The sequence below is a fragment of the Pezoporus occidentalis genome, unplaced genomic scaffold (genome assembly GCF_034315485.1).
Source record: "Pezoporus occidentalis ecotype Australia unplaced genomic scaffold, CSIRO_AGI_Poc_V1 ctg261, whole genome shotgun sequence".
Lineage (NCBI taxonomy): Eukaryota > Metazoa > Chordata > Aves > Psittaciformes > Psittacidae > Pezoporus > Pezoporus occidentalis.
In genome coordinates, this window is record NW_026914513.1 from 350927 (window position 1) to 369235 (window position 18309).

The following is an 18309-nucleotide window of genomic DNA, read 5'->3' on the forward strand; positions in this document are numbered from 1 at the left end:
TTTTAAAATCCTGTGCAACAGTTAAATGCTTCAAATAAAGGTAGAAACTACTTTGTAAGAAACAGAAATAATTTGGAGCACCACCACTGAAGTAATTGATCAGTAAAATACAGCAGTCGGCAAGAAAGTCTTGAAAATATCCTTAAGCAACACTTATTTAAAATCAGCAGCTTCAGAGTGTGAAGTCCATTCTAACTTCTACATGTCTTCTCCAAGAAGAAAGACTCATAGAAGATGTGAGTATTTATACTCTGATAAATCTTTCCAAAAGCCTTGCATGCAATAGGCAGGTACTGAGAAGGCTCAGCACTGTGCTACAGGAGATTTTCACTTACAGCATCTCAAGTTACAAATACAGGGATAGTTCATCACCATTTGTTGATGTCTGAGACCATGGCCTATACAAGCTACTGCTTAAAGTTAGGTTAAATTAAATAACGCATGCTCCTCAATAAGCTAGTAATTATAATTTGATGTGCAAAACATACATTTTCTGCAGAAATTAAACCTTAGAGCTCTTAATAGCTGGATGATTTAGCAAAAAGATAAAAGAGCTACCAAAACAACATTTGTATCCTCAGAATTTACTGTCAGCATCCATCAACAGATTCCACTTACAAAACCCAAAACAAACTGCTCAGAAACCAGTGAAACTACATGTTATTCTACCAGCCTCAGGAAAACCCTGGAGAGAAACCCAGCCCATGGACTGTTCCACCCAAGTGACTTTAGTGCTTAAGGTTTGTCTATAGAAGAGCAATGCTCTCCATAGCATCAGTTGCAGAACTGCTTGTGAGGGTTCAGACCACTTGGAGACACTTTGCATCTCCCACAACCCTTCTTGCTGCCTTAGCTGCTCATTGGGCACCAGTGCCCAGAACCTGTGACTGTCCTGCAGCCCCCAGCAGCTCCTCTGGGAACTGCAGGGAAGCAGCACATGCAGGGACTCTACATCATACCAAATTCTTTCACCAATACTGCAGCTATGTGAACCCTTCAGGCTCCTGCATGCGAAAGAAAAAAAAACACAAATGGAGAGAGTTGTGTTCACATGTACCAAAGCTGCAAAACCCCACAATCCACCTCGGGCCCAAATCAAAGCTTTCTTCCATGACTGGGAATCCTTCCACCAGTTTTCAGAAGGATTTGAGCTGGGATCTGATGAAGTGAACTTTCAAAACAGCTTCTCCCCTGAAACTGAGGGCTTCACATACAGCACAGGCTTCCTATTATTTAAGAGCCATTTCTCTGGGGTCTTTGTATTTATTGTTGTGGTTGAATTTTTGATGCCTAAACACAGATCTGAGAAATTTCTCAACATAAGAACATTGAACTGTATTGCACTTGGACTCTGATTATAAAAGAAAGAACAAGCTGTAATCCCCAATGGATTTGTGAAGACCTTGATATGCAAATGAACACCTCTCTAAGCATCAATTATTTTGTCAGAAACTGGGACACTCTCAGCTAATTAGTTTGAGAGTTATATTGCTTCCTCAGTGTTATCGCTCTTAATTGTCCACATTTTAGTGTGCAGTGACTTCAACATTTAAAAATCAGAAAAGAAGGCTCAGGGGAGACCTTATCACTCTCTATTACTACCTAAAAGAAGGATGAAGTGAGGTGGGTGTTGCTGTCTACTCCTAAGTAACAAGTGATAGCACAAGAGGAAATGGCCTCAAGTTGTGCCAGGTGAGGTTTAGATTGGATGTTAAGAAAAAATTCTTAATTGAAAGGGTTGTTAAGCGCTGGAACAGGCTGCCCAGGGAAGTGGTGCAGCCACCATCCCTGGAGGTATTTAAAAGACACGTAGATGTGGCACTCAGGGACATGGTTTAGTGATTGACTTGGCAGTGCTAGGTTAATGGTTTGACTTGATGATCTCAAGGGTCTTTTCTAACCTAAACAGCTCTATGATTCTATTAATTTACTTGAATGTGTGTTTCAGAAAAGATCACTGCATTTCTGAATTTTTGAACATTCCTGGGAAATGGGAAACAACAAAAAACCTTAAGAATACAGTTATAATTTTCGATTTCAGCTGCACAGCAAATACCACAGATTAACCAAAAGGAAGGAAAACAAAGTGGGGCAAAAAAAGAAATATACAAACCCAAGTTGTAATAACACCATATGTTGTGCACAGGGAAACAATGGGAGTTAAATGAGCTTAAACCTGTGCCAGTGCATTACAGGAAATTTACTCACAGTATTCATAGAAATACACACATGAACAGCACAGATTTGATCTTCCATACACATCCACAAGCTCCACACCAGTGTTGTGATTCTAATCCTTGCAGGTGTAAGGTCTTTCAGGCACAGAAAGTAATCCCGTACCAAGTAGATCCCCTCAGGGCTATATACAGATTAATTCACTGTGCCTCAGTATTGATTAAGATCCATACACCTTGTTTTAAAGCACAAGTTTTAACTTGCTTTAAGAGAGCTGCCTCATACAAGATTCCATCAAAGAATAATTCTTTCAAAGTTGTCATAATCAAAGCACCACTGAAATTCAGAACAGAAAGCTTCAGAATCAGCAAGTTCAAGAGAGGTCAGAGGTGACTGAAGTTTGCATGTCAGCAGTAGCTTATGCTTTGTGAAATAAAATTGTCCAATTACATCCAATTACACAGAAATCAAGAATCTGATTAGGAAAATGTGGGCCCAGGCTCTTTTTCCAAAAGATAATCTCTTCCCTTCTCTCTTGCCATCTGTGCCACCAAGCCATGAAGGTGTTCTGGAACAGGTTAATCACCTATGTTGGGAAAACTACTACTTTACACAGAAGTCAGCTAATAAATCAAAACTCCCTTCATGTGCTAGCAAATACTGTGTGACAAAGAAAGCACTACTCCTAGAATAAAGCATCCTTTTCACTTCAATGACATTGCATATCCAGAAGTAGTCAGAGTAAACTGCATGAGCGTGGCTGCCAAAAATCAATGGTGCGATGGAAACTGCATGGACACGTAAATTATTGTTTAGTCCTGGAAATCTCAGTAAAGTACAATTCAAATCTGCTTCTTTTTATGTACACATATAGATATCTTAGATACAGAAAATTCAAAGCAAAACACTTTCTGCCATGGATTTTGGTTTATTTTTCCCTTCTCCAGACCAGCAATAAAAGTGGAAGTTGTTCAAGTGGCTCTGACTCAACCCAGGCAGAAGTCCTGTAACACAGCAGCAGTCAAGGGAAAAGCTGGCAGACTTAACGAGAGACTATAAACCGCCTTTGCCAACACACACGTACAGTCCAGGAACCTCAGTGCAGCTGTAGGATGCCCCCAGATACCTCTCTCTATTGCAAACACTTTTCCTATACCTGTGTGTTTAGTGTAAAGATGAGCAGTGTGTTCAAATACTGTTTGCACCATACACACATAAAATGACCAAAGGCTTTGGGTAAATGTTTTTAAATACAAGTCATTTGAAGCTGTGAAAGATAGTATCCTTCATGAAAATTGTGTCCTTCTACTCAATGAAAATGAGGCATTTACAAAATCCTAACTCTGGAAATTCTAGTTTGCTCTAGATTGCTCTTGTGATGTGACATTTTGAGGGATTCAATGGGAAGTAAGGATTTAATCAAACTTTGCTTAAAATGCAATTTCAGAGTTGCAAAATATATATATGTGGCTGGTTTTCAACAGAAAACTCACTTAAAAGATAAGAAAAAAGGGAAACATATGGACAAAATGCCTCTGTTATTGAAATAAAGTGCTGATTTCTGTGGGGAAAAAAAACCCACAACTCAACAGGCTAATGAAGATATACTTAGGAGCTGACATAGGTACATCTCCAAAAGAAATGTCAGTCAGGGCCTCTGTTGTTCCTTATTTCCCACACAGGCCACATTCCCTTGATTGCTGAACAACCCACAAGGTACCATGATGATTCATCAAGTAGATGGGCTATCGAGGTCAAGCTGAGAGGTTGGCTCAAAGGGAAAATCTGAACAGTGCTCTCAGGAAATGCTGATTTTCAGCATGACCCCCCATTTCAGTGTGGGGTTTTTTGGGGGGGTGGGAGGGGGGCTGGAGGGGTGTGTCAATGCCAGATTTAACGTTCAAATAACTACGTGCAGAGAAAGAGAAAGAAGTTAACTTCTGTGATTTTTCTTAAGGTGGCAGGAAAAGGTCCAAGATCATCAGCCCTCCCTTTTAAAGGGCTCCACGTGGTAAGGATCTTGCAGTAAATAAATCCAGCAAAACAAGCTTAAAACCCCAAAAAGACAGATGAACAAAGGAAGTCCCAGAGTATTCGGAATGCAGCTAGTTATGCCAGCAGAAGACAAACAGGGAGGAGGTTGGAGAAAAATGCTTCCTTTGTTCAAGCCATGAGGAGCAAAAAGTTTGATTTGTGCTTAAGGAACTCGTCAATAAATAATACTAAAAACCCCTAATGGCAGCATCTCTGTGATCAGAAACAATCACAGTATCACAGACTGTTACCAAAGGAAGGATGAAGAGTGTCATGAACACTAAAATGTGCATAGCTACCAACAGATTTAAGGAGGATAAACACACCACATTATGTCTACCTAAAGCACAGCTATTATAGCTGCATACTGCATAATATATTTGCTATTCTGAGCATACACATTGGCTAAGCCAGAGGTTAAGCTTATCAGGCAAGCCGAGCCTTCATTATTTACAGCAGCTGTGCACTGAAAATGTTGACAGTTCTTGATACAGAAGAATTTGTGCTCTATGCCTGACAAATCACAAAAGGCTCTGCAAAGGCTGTCCACACACTGCCCACAGTCTGAACATCTGTAAGCGTTACTGGTTTCTTCGCTGCTCTCACAAAACATCGTCCACCAGCCATACTTGCCTAAACTAAACCTGATGCTTCCCATCCTGTCAGACACCAGCTCATCTCAATTAGTCACGGTCTTGTCACCAGTCAAACGGACTACAGTAGCCTAATCTACCTAATCATAAAAATCATACAATAGTTAGGGTTGGAAAGGACCTTAAGATCATTTAGTTCCAACCCCCCTGCCATGGGCAGGGACACCTCACCCTAAACCATGTCACCCAAGACTGTCCAGCCTGGCCTTGTACATTGCCAGGGATGGAGCATTCACCACTTCCATAGGCAACCCATTCCAGGGCCTCACCATCTTCACAGTAAAGAACTTGTTTCATATATCTAACCTGAACTTTCCCTGTTTAAGTTCGAGCCTCTTGCCCCTTGTCCTATCACTACAGTCCCTAATGAAGAGTCCCTTCCCAGCATCCTTATAGGCCCCCTTCAGATACTGGAAGGCTGCTATGAGGTCTCCACACAGCCTTCTCTTCTCCAGGCTGAACAGCCCCGCCTTTCTCAGCCTATCCAGGCAGCTAAAGAAATTCCAGCTATTTTATAACCTCACAGCACATCTCCACCCACCCTCTGTTTTCTGGACTAGCACCTCACAGCGCTTCTATTGCTCACGTGTTTGGCCCTTTTCTCCACAGCAGTTTAGCAGCCTGAGCTAAGGATTGCCCATCTGCATCCTGCTAGCAACCCCTCCTTTTCTGTCAGGACTTTGAAGACTCTGTGAACCCCTGGAGATAAGTATGACCAGTGCCTAGAGGCACTGTATTTCCAAAGCTGCTTTGCTGATGGATCATACTTACACATCCTAAAAGTCAAACTGATACGGGAATTTGGAGTCATGAAGAAATGATGGGCTGGCAGGGACCTTGACAGCTTTCACCTCGCCAAAAGAAAGCCACACAGGTCTGTTGACAGCATCATTATGCTGTGCATAGCTAGTCTCATCAGAGTTTCTTAACAGCTGGGATGGCTGGAGCCCACTAGGAAAACGGATAAGACGTACAGCCACCCTCATGCAACAGCCGCACTAAGTAGTCTGCCTCCAGGCCACCTGAAAGAGTGGAAGACTACCTCAGGCACTGGGATGAAACCCTGCTGAGATAAACACATTTGATGCCATAGTGGTTTCCATCCCTGATGGCAGGGCACACCTCCATCAGGCCAGCAGGTCCTGAGGACAAGCCCCCACCTGTGGCACAAACTCTTCTAGCACCAAGGGCTCTCGCAGGCCATTGCTACTTTCTACACTAAGCAGAAACAGCTGGGTTTCTTCAGATTTTTCTCATGAAATTTATGAAGCTTTTTATAACAAATCAAGCCTGAATCACATGTAAAGCTCTACAGAAATGAGATGGTTCAGAAGCTTCTTCAATGGGAAAAGTATGAGAGGACAGGGTACATTATGGGCAGGAGCACCATTAGATGCATTAGAAGGCCACAGGATGGAAAAGCAAACTGGGACTCTGAAGAGGAAACAAATGCTACTGCTTATAGGTAAGACTGTTATCTTTTAAGATCCAGAGAAATAATTCCTGTGAACACGCTTCAATATGCTCCCCCCCCCCCCCCCCCCCCCGATATTTTAGGGTCTTTAATATAGGCCTATATTTTAGGAACAGATTGAAAAGGCAGCAAAACAGAAGGCCAATATGGGACTGAAAAGAGGTATTACCACTGGTAACTATAAAGAGGCAGAACGACTGTAACTGGTTAATTAAGAACATTTAAGTTGGAAGTCTCCTTAATGGCAAGTTTCAGTGGGATAGCTCTCCAAAGGAAGAGACTGAAAACTAATCCTGATCTGTGCTGAACTGGTGACAGATGGAAGAATTTTTCTAATTTTTTTTTTTTTTTTAGATGCTGACACTGGAAACTGGCACATTTTAGTATCTCACTTTTAATACTACAGCACCAGATGCGCTGCTTTCCCCTCTTTATCCTTGACTCACACAGTATTTCTGAAGCTCATCCACTTAAAAAAATATTGTTCAGTTTTTATGAAAAGACTGAAAGAAAGAGTCCTCAGGAAAGAAAAAAAAAATAATCCCTGCTTTATGTATCAGACAACCAACACTTGAAAACAGCATCAGGAACTCCCCATAATCTATAGGAAACTCTCCAACAAATTGCTAGAAAACAGAAGGGGAGTGGGAAAATGTGAAGCTACTGACTGCGATTTCCTCTCCCTTTCTAGTAAGTGGAGTCACACAGTGTCAGAAGCAACACCCAACTACTGTAAACCTTATACTGGCAGTGAGCTCCACTGAGGACTTCTCACCTGTGCAACTCTTCTTGACTTCTCTGCTTAATTCACCACTTAAAAAGATCAAATTCTTCTTTGTGGCTCCTTATCCCCAAGTGGCTCCAGCAGGACTTCTCCCCAGGTCAGCTTCATCTTGTCAGCTGGAATTTTCTCACTAGCTATTTTCTCATGAATAAGTACAGCTGCCATCCAGAAGCCCATCACAGCATATTTCACATCTCACTTCTATGTGAGCAGCTTCCTTTTAGAGAAACCAGAAGCATAAACACTAGTTTGAAAAGCCCCAGCTCTACAAAATCTGTTATTTTATCCATGACACCTGCAAAAGGATGAGGGCATTAAGGGCTGTTGGTATTAATACCGGAGGCCATTCCTCGAAGTCAGCTAGAGACTTCTAAAGACCCCAGGACTACTCATGCTTTATCAGTGCTCTGCAAGGGTAGCATAAAGGAGAAAAAGCAGGCATTACACTAGGGAGGAAGAGCTGAAGCAACAACTCAGGGCCACGTAGGGCAGTCAGCAGGTCAAAAGCAAAGATAACAGGAAAACAGGTGGAACTTGAACAGAACAGAAAAAAAACAGACGAGAAAAGACAAAGAGGTGCAGAGGAACTTGAAATTTAATAGCAAACTAATCAATTAGAGGAAAAAGTAAACATCTGCTGTCAAGGCTCAAGAGATAGGAATTTATTTCTGAAAATAGTATATAAACAGCCTCAAAACAAACATAATTTTATATATGCAGCCCAAAGCACAGAAGTTGCATAAACCAAATGATGAGAATTGCCTTGCTCATTTTGTTTAGAATAATACATGTTAATCATATCCTACGGTAGATTCAAAACGTCTTTTGATACAGCCAGCATAAAATAATGCTAATTAGATTTTAAAGGAACACTTGACAAGAGGGTAAACTTCTGAAAGAGTGGCAAACTTCTGAAAGAGTGGCTACCAGGGACATTTGTAGGGATATTGGCTTAGATGCTTCAGTTTCACTGATGGTACATGTGCATCACAAAGTTCACAAAAGTATTACAAAAATTATCCTGTATTGATGGCTTTTGATACGATAGACTTTGATCTTTTGATGATTCTTTTAAATTATATCTGCTGAAATTACATGATTTGTGAGAATTACCTTTATATTAAAAAGTTATTTAACACCATACTGCCAAAGACAATGCGCAGAAACTTCAAATACCCCAAACTACTAAGTAAGTAGAAAGAAATGAACACAAAACTCCCTGTCTCTGGAATCCTAACTGCTGGTTTAAGGCAAACAGAAACCTGTCAATACCAATGTAATAACTTAAACAAAATTAATACTCAAACACACTGAAGCCACATTTCTACAATTTCACCCTGCTCCTTCAGGAGAGGGAAAAGGGTGCTGATAATCCACTGCCATTACCAGAAACTGCAGAGGTGAATGGAGCACCTAAAATAGGACCTTAAAAGAAATCTTTTTGCAAATAAGAGGATCACATACATGGCCAACCTGTAGCTTTTTCAGAAGCTACAAGGTTGAAGACAGTATGGAAACAATTTTCCTAGTCCTTGCTGTAAATACTGTGGGCTTCTCCCTCTCCTTTGATAGCCCAGTGCCAGCTCCACCCCACTGCTCAGCCAGGTAGCAAGCGACCCAGGGAAGCAGAAACAAGAATTGCACCCCCAGCTAGTGCAGGGCAACAAATATGGTGACCAGACACCCCTATCCTATCCTCCTCCGACCTGCCCCAAATCATTACCACATATCCAACATCACCCCTTTTTTTCTTTCCTACCCCTCCCATTCTGTGAGGCCAGGAGCAGAGACACTGAGAGCCTGGGGCCAGCACTATGGTCCTCAGCAGGAAGGACGATGCCTTGTCTCCTTCAGCTCCTGGAAATGCAGCAGCAGGTCAAGCCCCAGCCTCCTGACATCAGGACAGTGTGTGCTGGGGGAAGCAGCAGGGCTAAGTAGGGAAATAGGAAGTCATGAAGTATTTGGTGCAGCTGTTACCCGAGTTTCCTTCTTTAAAAGGAGGCTGATGCCTAGCACTGATGAACAACATCTGGCAGGAATGACCAGCTCCAGCAAGCAAGCTGGTAGACAGCTTCAAGTTACCGACTTAACGTAATTAGGATATAATCCTTTAATAGCCAGTTGTGTGAGTTTTAGTTGTCCACAAAGGCAGTTTAGTATTGAAAAATTGCTCAAGTTTCATAAACGTCCTGAGGATGGCAACTAGAGGTTCTCAGAAAAAGCAAGCCAAACTTAATGATTTGGATGACCCAGACACAAACATAAAATCAAATGCTCAGGTTCCTTGATTCAGTGCTCTCAACTTCCATTTCCAAATATGGTCCCATGTCATTGAAAATAGTGAAAGATTTGACATGAATTTCCACTGCAGATAGGCCGAATAGTAACCAAAGGATCCACACAATTGCCTATCTAAAAACCTGCTTTAGTTTTGCCAATTTCTCTTCATGATTTAAAGTTTCCCTTCTTTCTTATGAAATTTTACTAATATGCAAAATTAGACACACACAGTGCAGTCAGTTCAACAGTATGGTGTGTCTTGTGTGCAAAAGATAATCAATGTAACTCCCCCTGTGTTTATATATATATATAGAGAGAGAGAGAGTCTAGTACCAGCCTTCTTACATCAAAGAAAAAGGGGATGTTACATTGAGCACAAACTCCTAGTAGAAGGCAAAGGGCTACAGAAACTGTACATGGCAGCTACAGTCATACAACTCTGCCCCTCTGCAGCAGACAGGCTCTTCAGCATCTCTTATTTGCAAAGGCACCAGTTCAATAGCAGCCCAAGACAAGTCAACATTTGCCAGGAAGAAATCAGGCCAAGGGCAATCTCCAGCAAGACCTGACAGTAAGCTCCCTGGTTCCAAATCCCTCACCCAGCTTGCTCCAAGAACAGAAATGGTTTTCTGGGAAAAAGCAGTTTTATTACAGGTTGTTTCAACCATCCCTTCACAAGCCTTGGCAAGAAGCTGTTAGCAGCACCAGTCTATCAGCCATCTCCCTGATGTGAAGCTTGCTCCAGCCTTCAGAAACTTTCAGGAACTTGTTATAGGGTTTGAGCACTCTCATCACAGGTGGCTGACAACTAAAAGCCCAAGAGAAATGCAACTGTCTATGAACTTGTAAGCTGCTGTATACTATGGAGCCTACCAAGCCTTCCTCCTCCCCTGCTCACACACACATAGTATCTCACTGCGATGGCAGAGACTTCTCACTGCTCCTTCCACAATGGAAACTAAAAGTAACTAGGAATTAAACAGGACTGTTTTAAAAGAGCTGTTTGAGGAAATATAATCCTAAATATTAATTGCTGCATCAGCTCTCACAAGGGCTTAGGAGCAGGGCAATAAGGAAAAGAGCCTGTAATTTCATGAACAATATTGGTGTCAAGGACTTTTCAGTTGATGTTTACTTAAATTGCACAACAACTAATCTATGCAAAGTCTTAGTCATGTGTTGCCTTTAAGCACTTCTGTTGCTATTTGGCAGTCCCATTTAGCATGGTGATCTCATCCAAGAAAAAGAGAACATTTTGAAGAGGGATTCCTGTGAACTGGAACCCTGAAACCCATCAGACTCTACACCACAAAGACTGATAATAATACATGAACTTATTCTCATGTGTCAAGTACTACAAAATGATTTTTTTCTCTTCCCTGCCTTATTGTCTGTGTGCAAGAAAGAATAGGTTTGTTAAAGGCAGAAGAGTAAAGAGACCAGGGTTGTGCTTTAGAGACAACATTCATGAACTGCAAATAAACCAAACCCCATTCTCCTTGTGAATGGTTTATAAATAGGGAAATCTTTTGTAACTCTGATGGAGGACTTCTTTTTAATTCCTTTGCACTGATTTGTTGCCTTCCCTTATTATAGAATCACTCAGGATGTGATGCATTTGACTGGAAATTTCCTTAAACTCAAAGCAAATTTACAGTTGCAGTCATCTCTCTTTTCTTCCAGACACGTATTTCCTATCGTATTACAACAAACGTCAAGCACCAATGAGAAACATAAAATGGGGTTCCTGATACCTACCAAAATGGAAACACAGCCAGAAGCTGTAACTGAAGCAGCAAAAAAGGCAATGGCAAGACTAGCCAGAAGAGCATGCAGGTATGACCACCAGCACAGGTCACCCCTTTTCAGCGTTAAAGAGACCCAAGAGCAACCTGTGGCTAAACTAAGCACACCCATGCAATTTTACTCCATATGATGCATTGCACATACAATAGAAATAATAGTCCTTATATGAATGTTTTCAGTCTCCAGGCAAGTAAAGTATGGGAAAGACCTTTTTACTATTTGTTGAGTTGGGGTTTTTATTTTAACATTTCACTGCCACTGCAACTCAGTGCCAGGCGTATTGTTTCTGGTATCCGCCTGTGGGCAGCTTAAGAACAGTGAATGTCGGTGAGTCAACATGGTTTTAATCTTCAAGAACAGCTGGATAGAGGCATATTAATTTCAGCCTGTTTTACTTATGACTGACACATTATAACTAAAGAGCCACAATGGATGGGCTCAAGACAGGCAGGTTTGAATCAAGTAATTAAGTTCATTGCCCTAAAGTTGACAAATCTAAATAAAAGCTCAATTGGCATAGGCTTATAACCCTGAGGCAGGAGTTAGAAGCAGTATCTCTCCCTCTCTGGCCAGTCAGTGTCAGCAAACCTAATGCAACACCTCTAAGGGACACCAGGATGGACCACCGACCCTAGCAAGTTAAAACTCTCATGGTACAACCTAAAAAGAGACAGGCTTTGCAAAGTGACTCGTGTTGCCAGCCCACAGTGGTTAAGTGTAGGCGTTGGGTAAACCATGCAGCATGACAAGGCACTGCTGGAGAAGCCTGAATACATGACTGCTTTCAAACTGCAGTGCTATTCTTAGTGGATATATGTACAACATGTCTAAATCCAGGACTCTAAATGGCTACAGCATTTCCTGAAATGAACAAGAAGAGGGCAAGAAGTAGGGAGGAATAAAATCAGACATCTTCATTCACACTGCTCAAACTGTAAGAAAACCTATCTGCTCGGTTGTGGCAAACTTTAAAATTTACATGACTGGAAAAAAGGAGTTTCATTCTGTAACACCAGCACAGTAATCTCAATCTTCAAAACAAACTTTCCTTAAAACACAAGCTTCTAAATCATCAAAACTGCATATGTGGAGTATTCTCACAGACATATATCCACTGGAAGATCCGGAGCAAATGACAGCAGCAACATAAAATTTGATGGTACACATCTTCCTGCAAAGCTGCAGAAGTTTCTTCTATGAGTCAGTGAATGACAGCTGCACATCACAATTCAAAGACTAAACAAATCAAGGACATATATATACATCTGTAGATATTTGTTCATTGGTTCTAAATCAATTAATGTCATCAAGATTCTTTACAATCTGCATCCTGCATGTTTTGGGTGGGTTCCTCCCACCTTAAAGATAGCTCACAGTGACCTGCTTAGTGCCTCACAAGAACAACCCAGAACACAAATCATAGAATGGTTAGGGGCTGGAAAGGACCTTAAGATCACGTAGTTCCAAACCCCCACTATGGGCAGGGACACCTCACACTGGCCGGCTTCCTCCAAGTCCAGTCCAACCTGGCCTTGAACACTGCCAGGGATAGGGCAGCCACAGCTTCTCTGGGAAACTTGTTCCAGTGCCTCACCACACTCACAACAAAGAATTTCTTCCTTGTATCCAACTTAAATCTCCCCTGTTTAAGTTTGAACCCATTACCCCTTATCCTTTTCATTTCAAGCACTCTCCTTTGTTTCTGAGGTCTATGCATCAGACAAAACTTGGTCTCTCAGAACAGCTAACCTAAACCCCACTGATGCCCTCTGTCCTCAGATGAAGACACATTTTCCTTCAGCAAGCAAAAAGTGCGAAGTTACATAAACTGTATCTGCTCAAACTGCAAAACCCTTTGCCAAGAACACCCAACTGCACCCAGCTGGAGCTGCACAGGCTGGCAGAGGATCTGCATTCCTGCATGGCTGGGGGTGTTTCCCTCTCCCAGCCTGTAATTTGCCTTGCACACTGCTGGGAGGAAACAGCAGCCCTCCAAGCTACTGACCTAACATTGGACAGACAGATCTAGAGCAGTGAAGACACACAGAAGGCCAGCAGCAGCAAAATATCCATAGCAATAAAATGTGTCCCATCCTCAGTGCTTTTTTTCATACCAAATAGCGCAAGAGGAGAAAGGAAGACATCCTAGGTACATTTATGTGAGCCACATTCTGATTTGGCCTGTTAGCACCTGCACAAACGGGGACCCAGGTGAGGGATCCTGCCCAAGGTCTTGCATGCCAGGAGTCAGGCAGCAGGGATGGGTAGGAGGAAGCCCAGGACAGACAAGGAGAGAACAAAGAATCCACCCTGATCGACAAAACCAGGCAACAGTTGTCTAAAGGGAAAGGCGTGACTCCCAAAAACAACACAAAAAGATGCTGTTGAGAAGGATATGAAGGAATGTGAAGCAGCATCTGCTAAGTGCTAGAGAAGAAAGCACAAAAATAGTGCTAAAAATGAAAATCAGAAGTTGGTGATGAAGGCCAGCCAGCCACACCGAGGACCTGCAGCACAGCCAGTCCGGTAACTTCTGTTTGGGAAACAAGCAAAAACCCTTGAGCCACACTTTATTCTCAGATAAGCCTTTTAGCAGAAAAATTTCATTTTAACAGGAGTCCAGCGCCAAGGTGTTTAAACACAGTCACTTCGGCATGCTGGTAGCGGCTCTGAATGTGCTGCCATGATAACACATTCCCCCTCGCCTTCACAGAGCTGAAGAGGGGGATTTAACTTTAGATATTTCTTTCACAGGAAATCCCTGCAGCTGCCTGTCCTGGGTTCAGCTCTAACACTTATTTTTCTCCTTAGTAGCTGGTGCAGTACTGTGTTTTCACCTTCAGTCTGAGAACAGTGTTGATGTTTTTAGTTGTTGCTATGCCTTGCTTACTCTGATCAAGGACTTTTCAGTCTCATGCTCTGCCAGTGAGGGAGGGCACAAGAAGCCAGGAGGAAGCAGAGACAGGACACCTGACCCAAAGTAGCCAAAGGGGTATTCCATACCACAGCATGTCATGCCCAGTATAAAAACTGAGGGGAGTTACCCAGAAGACAGAGATCACTTCTCAGACTGGGTATCAGTTGGCAAGCAATTGTATTGTGCATCACTAGTGTTTCTTTCAATTCTCCTTCCCATTTCTTCAAGGGGGGGGGGGACGTGGAGAGAAAAAGATGGGGGAAAGTGAGCAAGTGGCTGCATCATTCTAAGTTACTGGCTGGGCTTAAACTGGTAAAGCAACACCAGTTAAGATAATGGTGGGTGATCAGATGATGGCTTCTTATCATCCTGTTGTTGCACTTGACAGCCTTACTCTCCATGTAACTACTCTTTCTGCATGGCAAGGCACCATTTTATTTCCTCAAGCACAACGAAATCTTGTCAAGATTGTTCAGGCAAACCAAAGGAAAATACTGGCAAAGCAGAGCTTCTCATATGTATTAACTTGGGGAAATCTAATTTATTTCCACTGGTCTCTCAAGACATATAAAAATCTTTTCTCTCTTCATCTAAAGATACGCCAAATGACAAGTTGAAGTGGCTTCAAATTCTGGCAGAGCTCTTACATGGCTATTTCAAGTTACAGAAAAGATCAGAATAGTTCCAGAAAAACCTATAATTTGGAGCCTCCTTCAAGGTACTGCAGCATAAATTTTCAGTTTGAACAACCTTAACAATGGCCTTTAAATATAATCAATAGTTAGAAACAGTGGCAGAGAAGTGCTGGCCAGACACCCATGTCCTGTATGCCGAGCTGTTCATTTACTGCACTAAAAAAATTTAAGTGAATGCCTATTAGCCAAGTATTTCAAGGAACATGTGATTTGTTATCTCCAGTTAGGGAAAAAAAAACACATTTGTACTTGCAGAAGTCTGAGAGAAGTACCATGAAATATGCAAAGCTTGACAATATTAAATTACAGTCTGTATTACAATATAATATACCTTACAGTTTCATGAAGTGTTAGATTACTGATACACTTTCTGGACAAAACATTAGTAGCATGATGGGAGTGGAGGCAGGGAGGGCTGGGAGTGTTGGTATTTGTCTCTTCATTGCTCTCCACTCCAAACAATCACACTAGTGGGTTGGGGACCCACCCCTTGGAATTAGTTTCTCCCAGCAGAGATGCTCGTAGGACCCTCATACCACCTAGTCTTACATATGGCAGGACAGTACAGGGCTCAAGAGTTAAGACTGTTGCATTGCTACCTAAAAAATAAAGTATTTTTACATATCTGTATATTTTCATACATGATTCATCATTTGTGTCTTTACAGCACGTTCCTGTATCCACATACATATGTCAAAAACATGCCACACATGTACATGGTTTTCATTGAATTAAATCTCATACAGCTTTTGAAAGTAATTCTATAATATTACATGGACTTCAAGTGATTTTAATAGCATCTTTCTCAAGGTTCATGGTCCCTTCACACCAATATACCATTCCAGTGCGTGGTTCTAATGCAGTATAACCACCTTCCATTAATCTTATCATAGATTAACTTTTTCTTTCATCTGTCTACCAAGAGTGCAAAGACATGACTACAACAGTCTTGCAGTGTGCACTGCCACTTGATTACATCTGCACGTACTCAAAACACCAAACAAGTGATTTCTACATATACGTATTTATGTACAGCTGTACCTTCACCCAGTAGTACTGGATGGTCAGCAGGGCTCTTATAAAGCGTAAACTTCCTGGTAAGAGCTCACTGATGTATGTGCATGTATGACCTGTATTCAAGAGGGACACATACACATGCATCCTATAGATACTTTTTTTAAGTTTTTTTAGTTTACTTAATGGCATTCTGTACTTCATGTGCACAGTTACACACCAACACAGTACCATTAAAGCAAATATCTATTTACAGTCTCACAAGACTTCAGATTGCGAGCAAGGATTTAAAAAAAATACCCCATTTTCTCTTATTAAAAAAACAAGTAAAGAAATTTCACATAAACCTTAACTTCGTATTAGGGTTTACCAGTACAGCTGCTAATGATTTAAGCTCTTTGAAGCCTCTGAGCATAAGAGGAAAAATTGGACTTTCAAACGAGTCAGCCAACTTGAAGGTTACATGCAAAAATTAGTTATTTTGAGATTGGAGAAGTTACATTTGGCCTTTTAGGAACAAAGGGAAGGACCGGATATTAGCATCCTCTGCAGAGTGACTGAAGACTAACATTCACATGAATCACAAAGTAAAGCATTCAGTAATCTTCCTAAGAAAATAAAGATAGTTTGGCAGTGCAATAGTCCTCAGAGAAATGCCAGGACAGAAACCTCTGTTGTCTTTGTTGATTTAGCAATTGATGTGTCCAGTACCTTCATTTTCTGTAAAGAAACAGCATAAGCTTGTGTTCCAGCATCCCCTGTGTTGGAGAGGAGGCATTTGAATCATGCCAACAAAACTATGGCAAGCTAACTTCAACTCACAAATGCCATCATTATGCCATTTTATGCCCCTTCATGGGCAGAGCTATGTATTAAGCAAGGATAGCTCCTGGATACAAAGAACAGGTATCACCTATCAACAGCAGCTCTCTGCATGCACTGCTGTGAACTGTTATTAGCCACTTTTCTCACCTGTTTGTTGCCTCTTTTCACTGTTGACCCACAGTAATGCACCTCAGTGTGAAGTAATACCCACTCACCCTGAAGGCTCTGCTCTGACCACAGGCTTTCATTGCCTACACCTGTAAAATCACCGCAGCATGCCAGTTTACACTGGCTTTGCTTCAATGCTTGCCAAGTCAGCAGCTCTTGATCTGACAAGACAGCTGCTTTAAAAAGGCAGACCCTACATGTGGATCTCCTTTTGCATAGAAATGGACCTAAATTTGAGCTTATTTCAGATTTCACTGGAGCAACTGCAAATAATTAGAAGTGAAACAGCATACACTTCTTTTTTTTTAATTACTAGAAGCGTAAGAACCCAGCCAGGTTCACTTTCCAGTTTTCACTCTGAAAATTGAGATTAGTCACCACGGGCAGGAAAAACTGAGCAAAACCTTCTAAGTGTGTCCTGGGTTAAGCTGTAACAGTTACTTTTCTCCTTTTTAGTAGCTGGTGCAGTGCTGGGAAAAATAACTGTTAGAGTGGAACCCACGGCAAAGTGCCAGAGCTCTGGCTGGTAGATCAGACATATACTTGCTACCCCTTTATGAATAAGGGCCACACAGTCTCTATCCTCCTTAAGCAATCTCGAGAGGGCACCTGCTCCCTTGGCTGTATAGGCTTGCCAGGGTAAATGCACGGAGATGCCAATGGGATGCCCCGAGTGACAATGCGACGGGCTGCACCAACCTGCACCCCGCATGTTTAAACCCAAAACAGACAATACAAACTTTAATCGCGACTCTAAATCGAGGATAAGGCTTCACCTGAACCGGCAGCCGTCCCGGGACAAGCCCGGGGAAGGACAAGGCGGAGGAGGGAAGACACAATGCGCTCCGGGCAGGGAGCGAGTGAGCAGCGAGGACACCCTAGCCCCGCGGTTCCTCTGCCGGCCGCCCGTCCGGGCTGCTGGGTCACTGGGCCGCTGCCCCGCCGTCCCGCGGGCCGAGCCGCAGGCGGGCAGAGCTCCCCTGCCCGCCGTGAGGAAACGCTCCGCGCTCTCCTCGCCTCCCGGCCGCTGTCCCGCAGCCCCCTTCCCTCCTTCCACTTCTTACCCTGGTACTCCTGGCTGGGACGGACACCCAGGGCAAGCAGCGCGGCCAGGCGCAGCCAGCAGCTCCCCATGCTGCGCGGCGGCGGCCCTTCCCGGCTGGGGGCTGCGCAGCAAAAGGGCACGCGGAGCGGGACCGCTACGCCGACATGCTTCCAGCGGGCTCCCGAGCTCCTTCTAACGCCGCGCCCTGCTCCTTCTGACGTCTCGCCCCGCCTCTAATCCCGGCCGGCCGGGCCTGGGAAGGGGCTTGGGCGTTTGGGAGCCTCTGAGGTTTGGAGGGAAGGAGCCAGTTTCGGCTGCCCCCTCTCGCCCTTACTGACGCTGAAGTTCCTCAGGAGCGGGGCCGCGATGGTGGGACAAGGCCGTGGTCTCCCCGCTGCCGCCTCCGGCAGCATATGGGACCCCCGGGCGGCAGTGGCTG

General features: G+C 43.0%; 1 protein-coding gene across 2 annotated transcripts in view; it reads right to left on the minus strand.

Moving 5' to 3' along the window:
* The window catches only part of SRPX (sushi repeat containing protein X-linked), a 39131-nt gene extending 21025 nt beyond the window's left edge, over nucleotides 1–18106 (minus strand). The window contains exon 1 of one of the 2 annotated variants that reach the window (XM_062624095.1): nucleotides 17890–18106. In XM_062624095.1, the coding sequence (XP_062480079.1) occupies nucleotides 17890–17959 (70 nt within the window). In that variant the 5' untranslated portion in view covers nucleotides 17960–18106. The remainder of the gene's footprint in view (nucleotides 1–17889) is intronic. The other variant, XM_062624094.1, reaches the window with a different exon arrangement.
* Nucleotides 18107–18309: the final 203 nt, after the last annotated feature.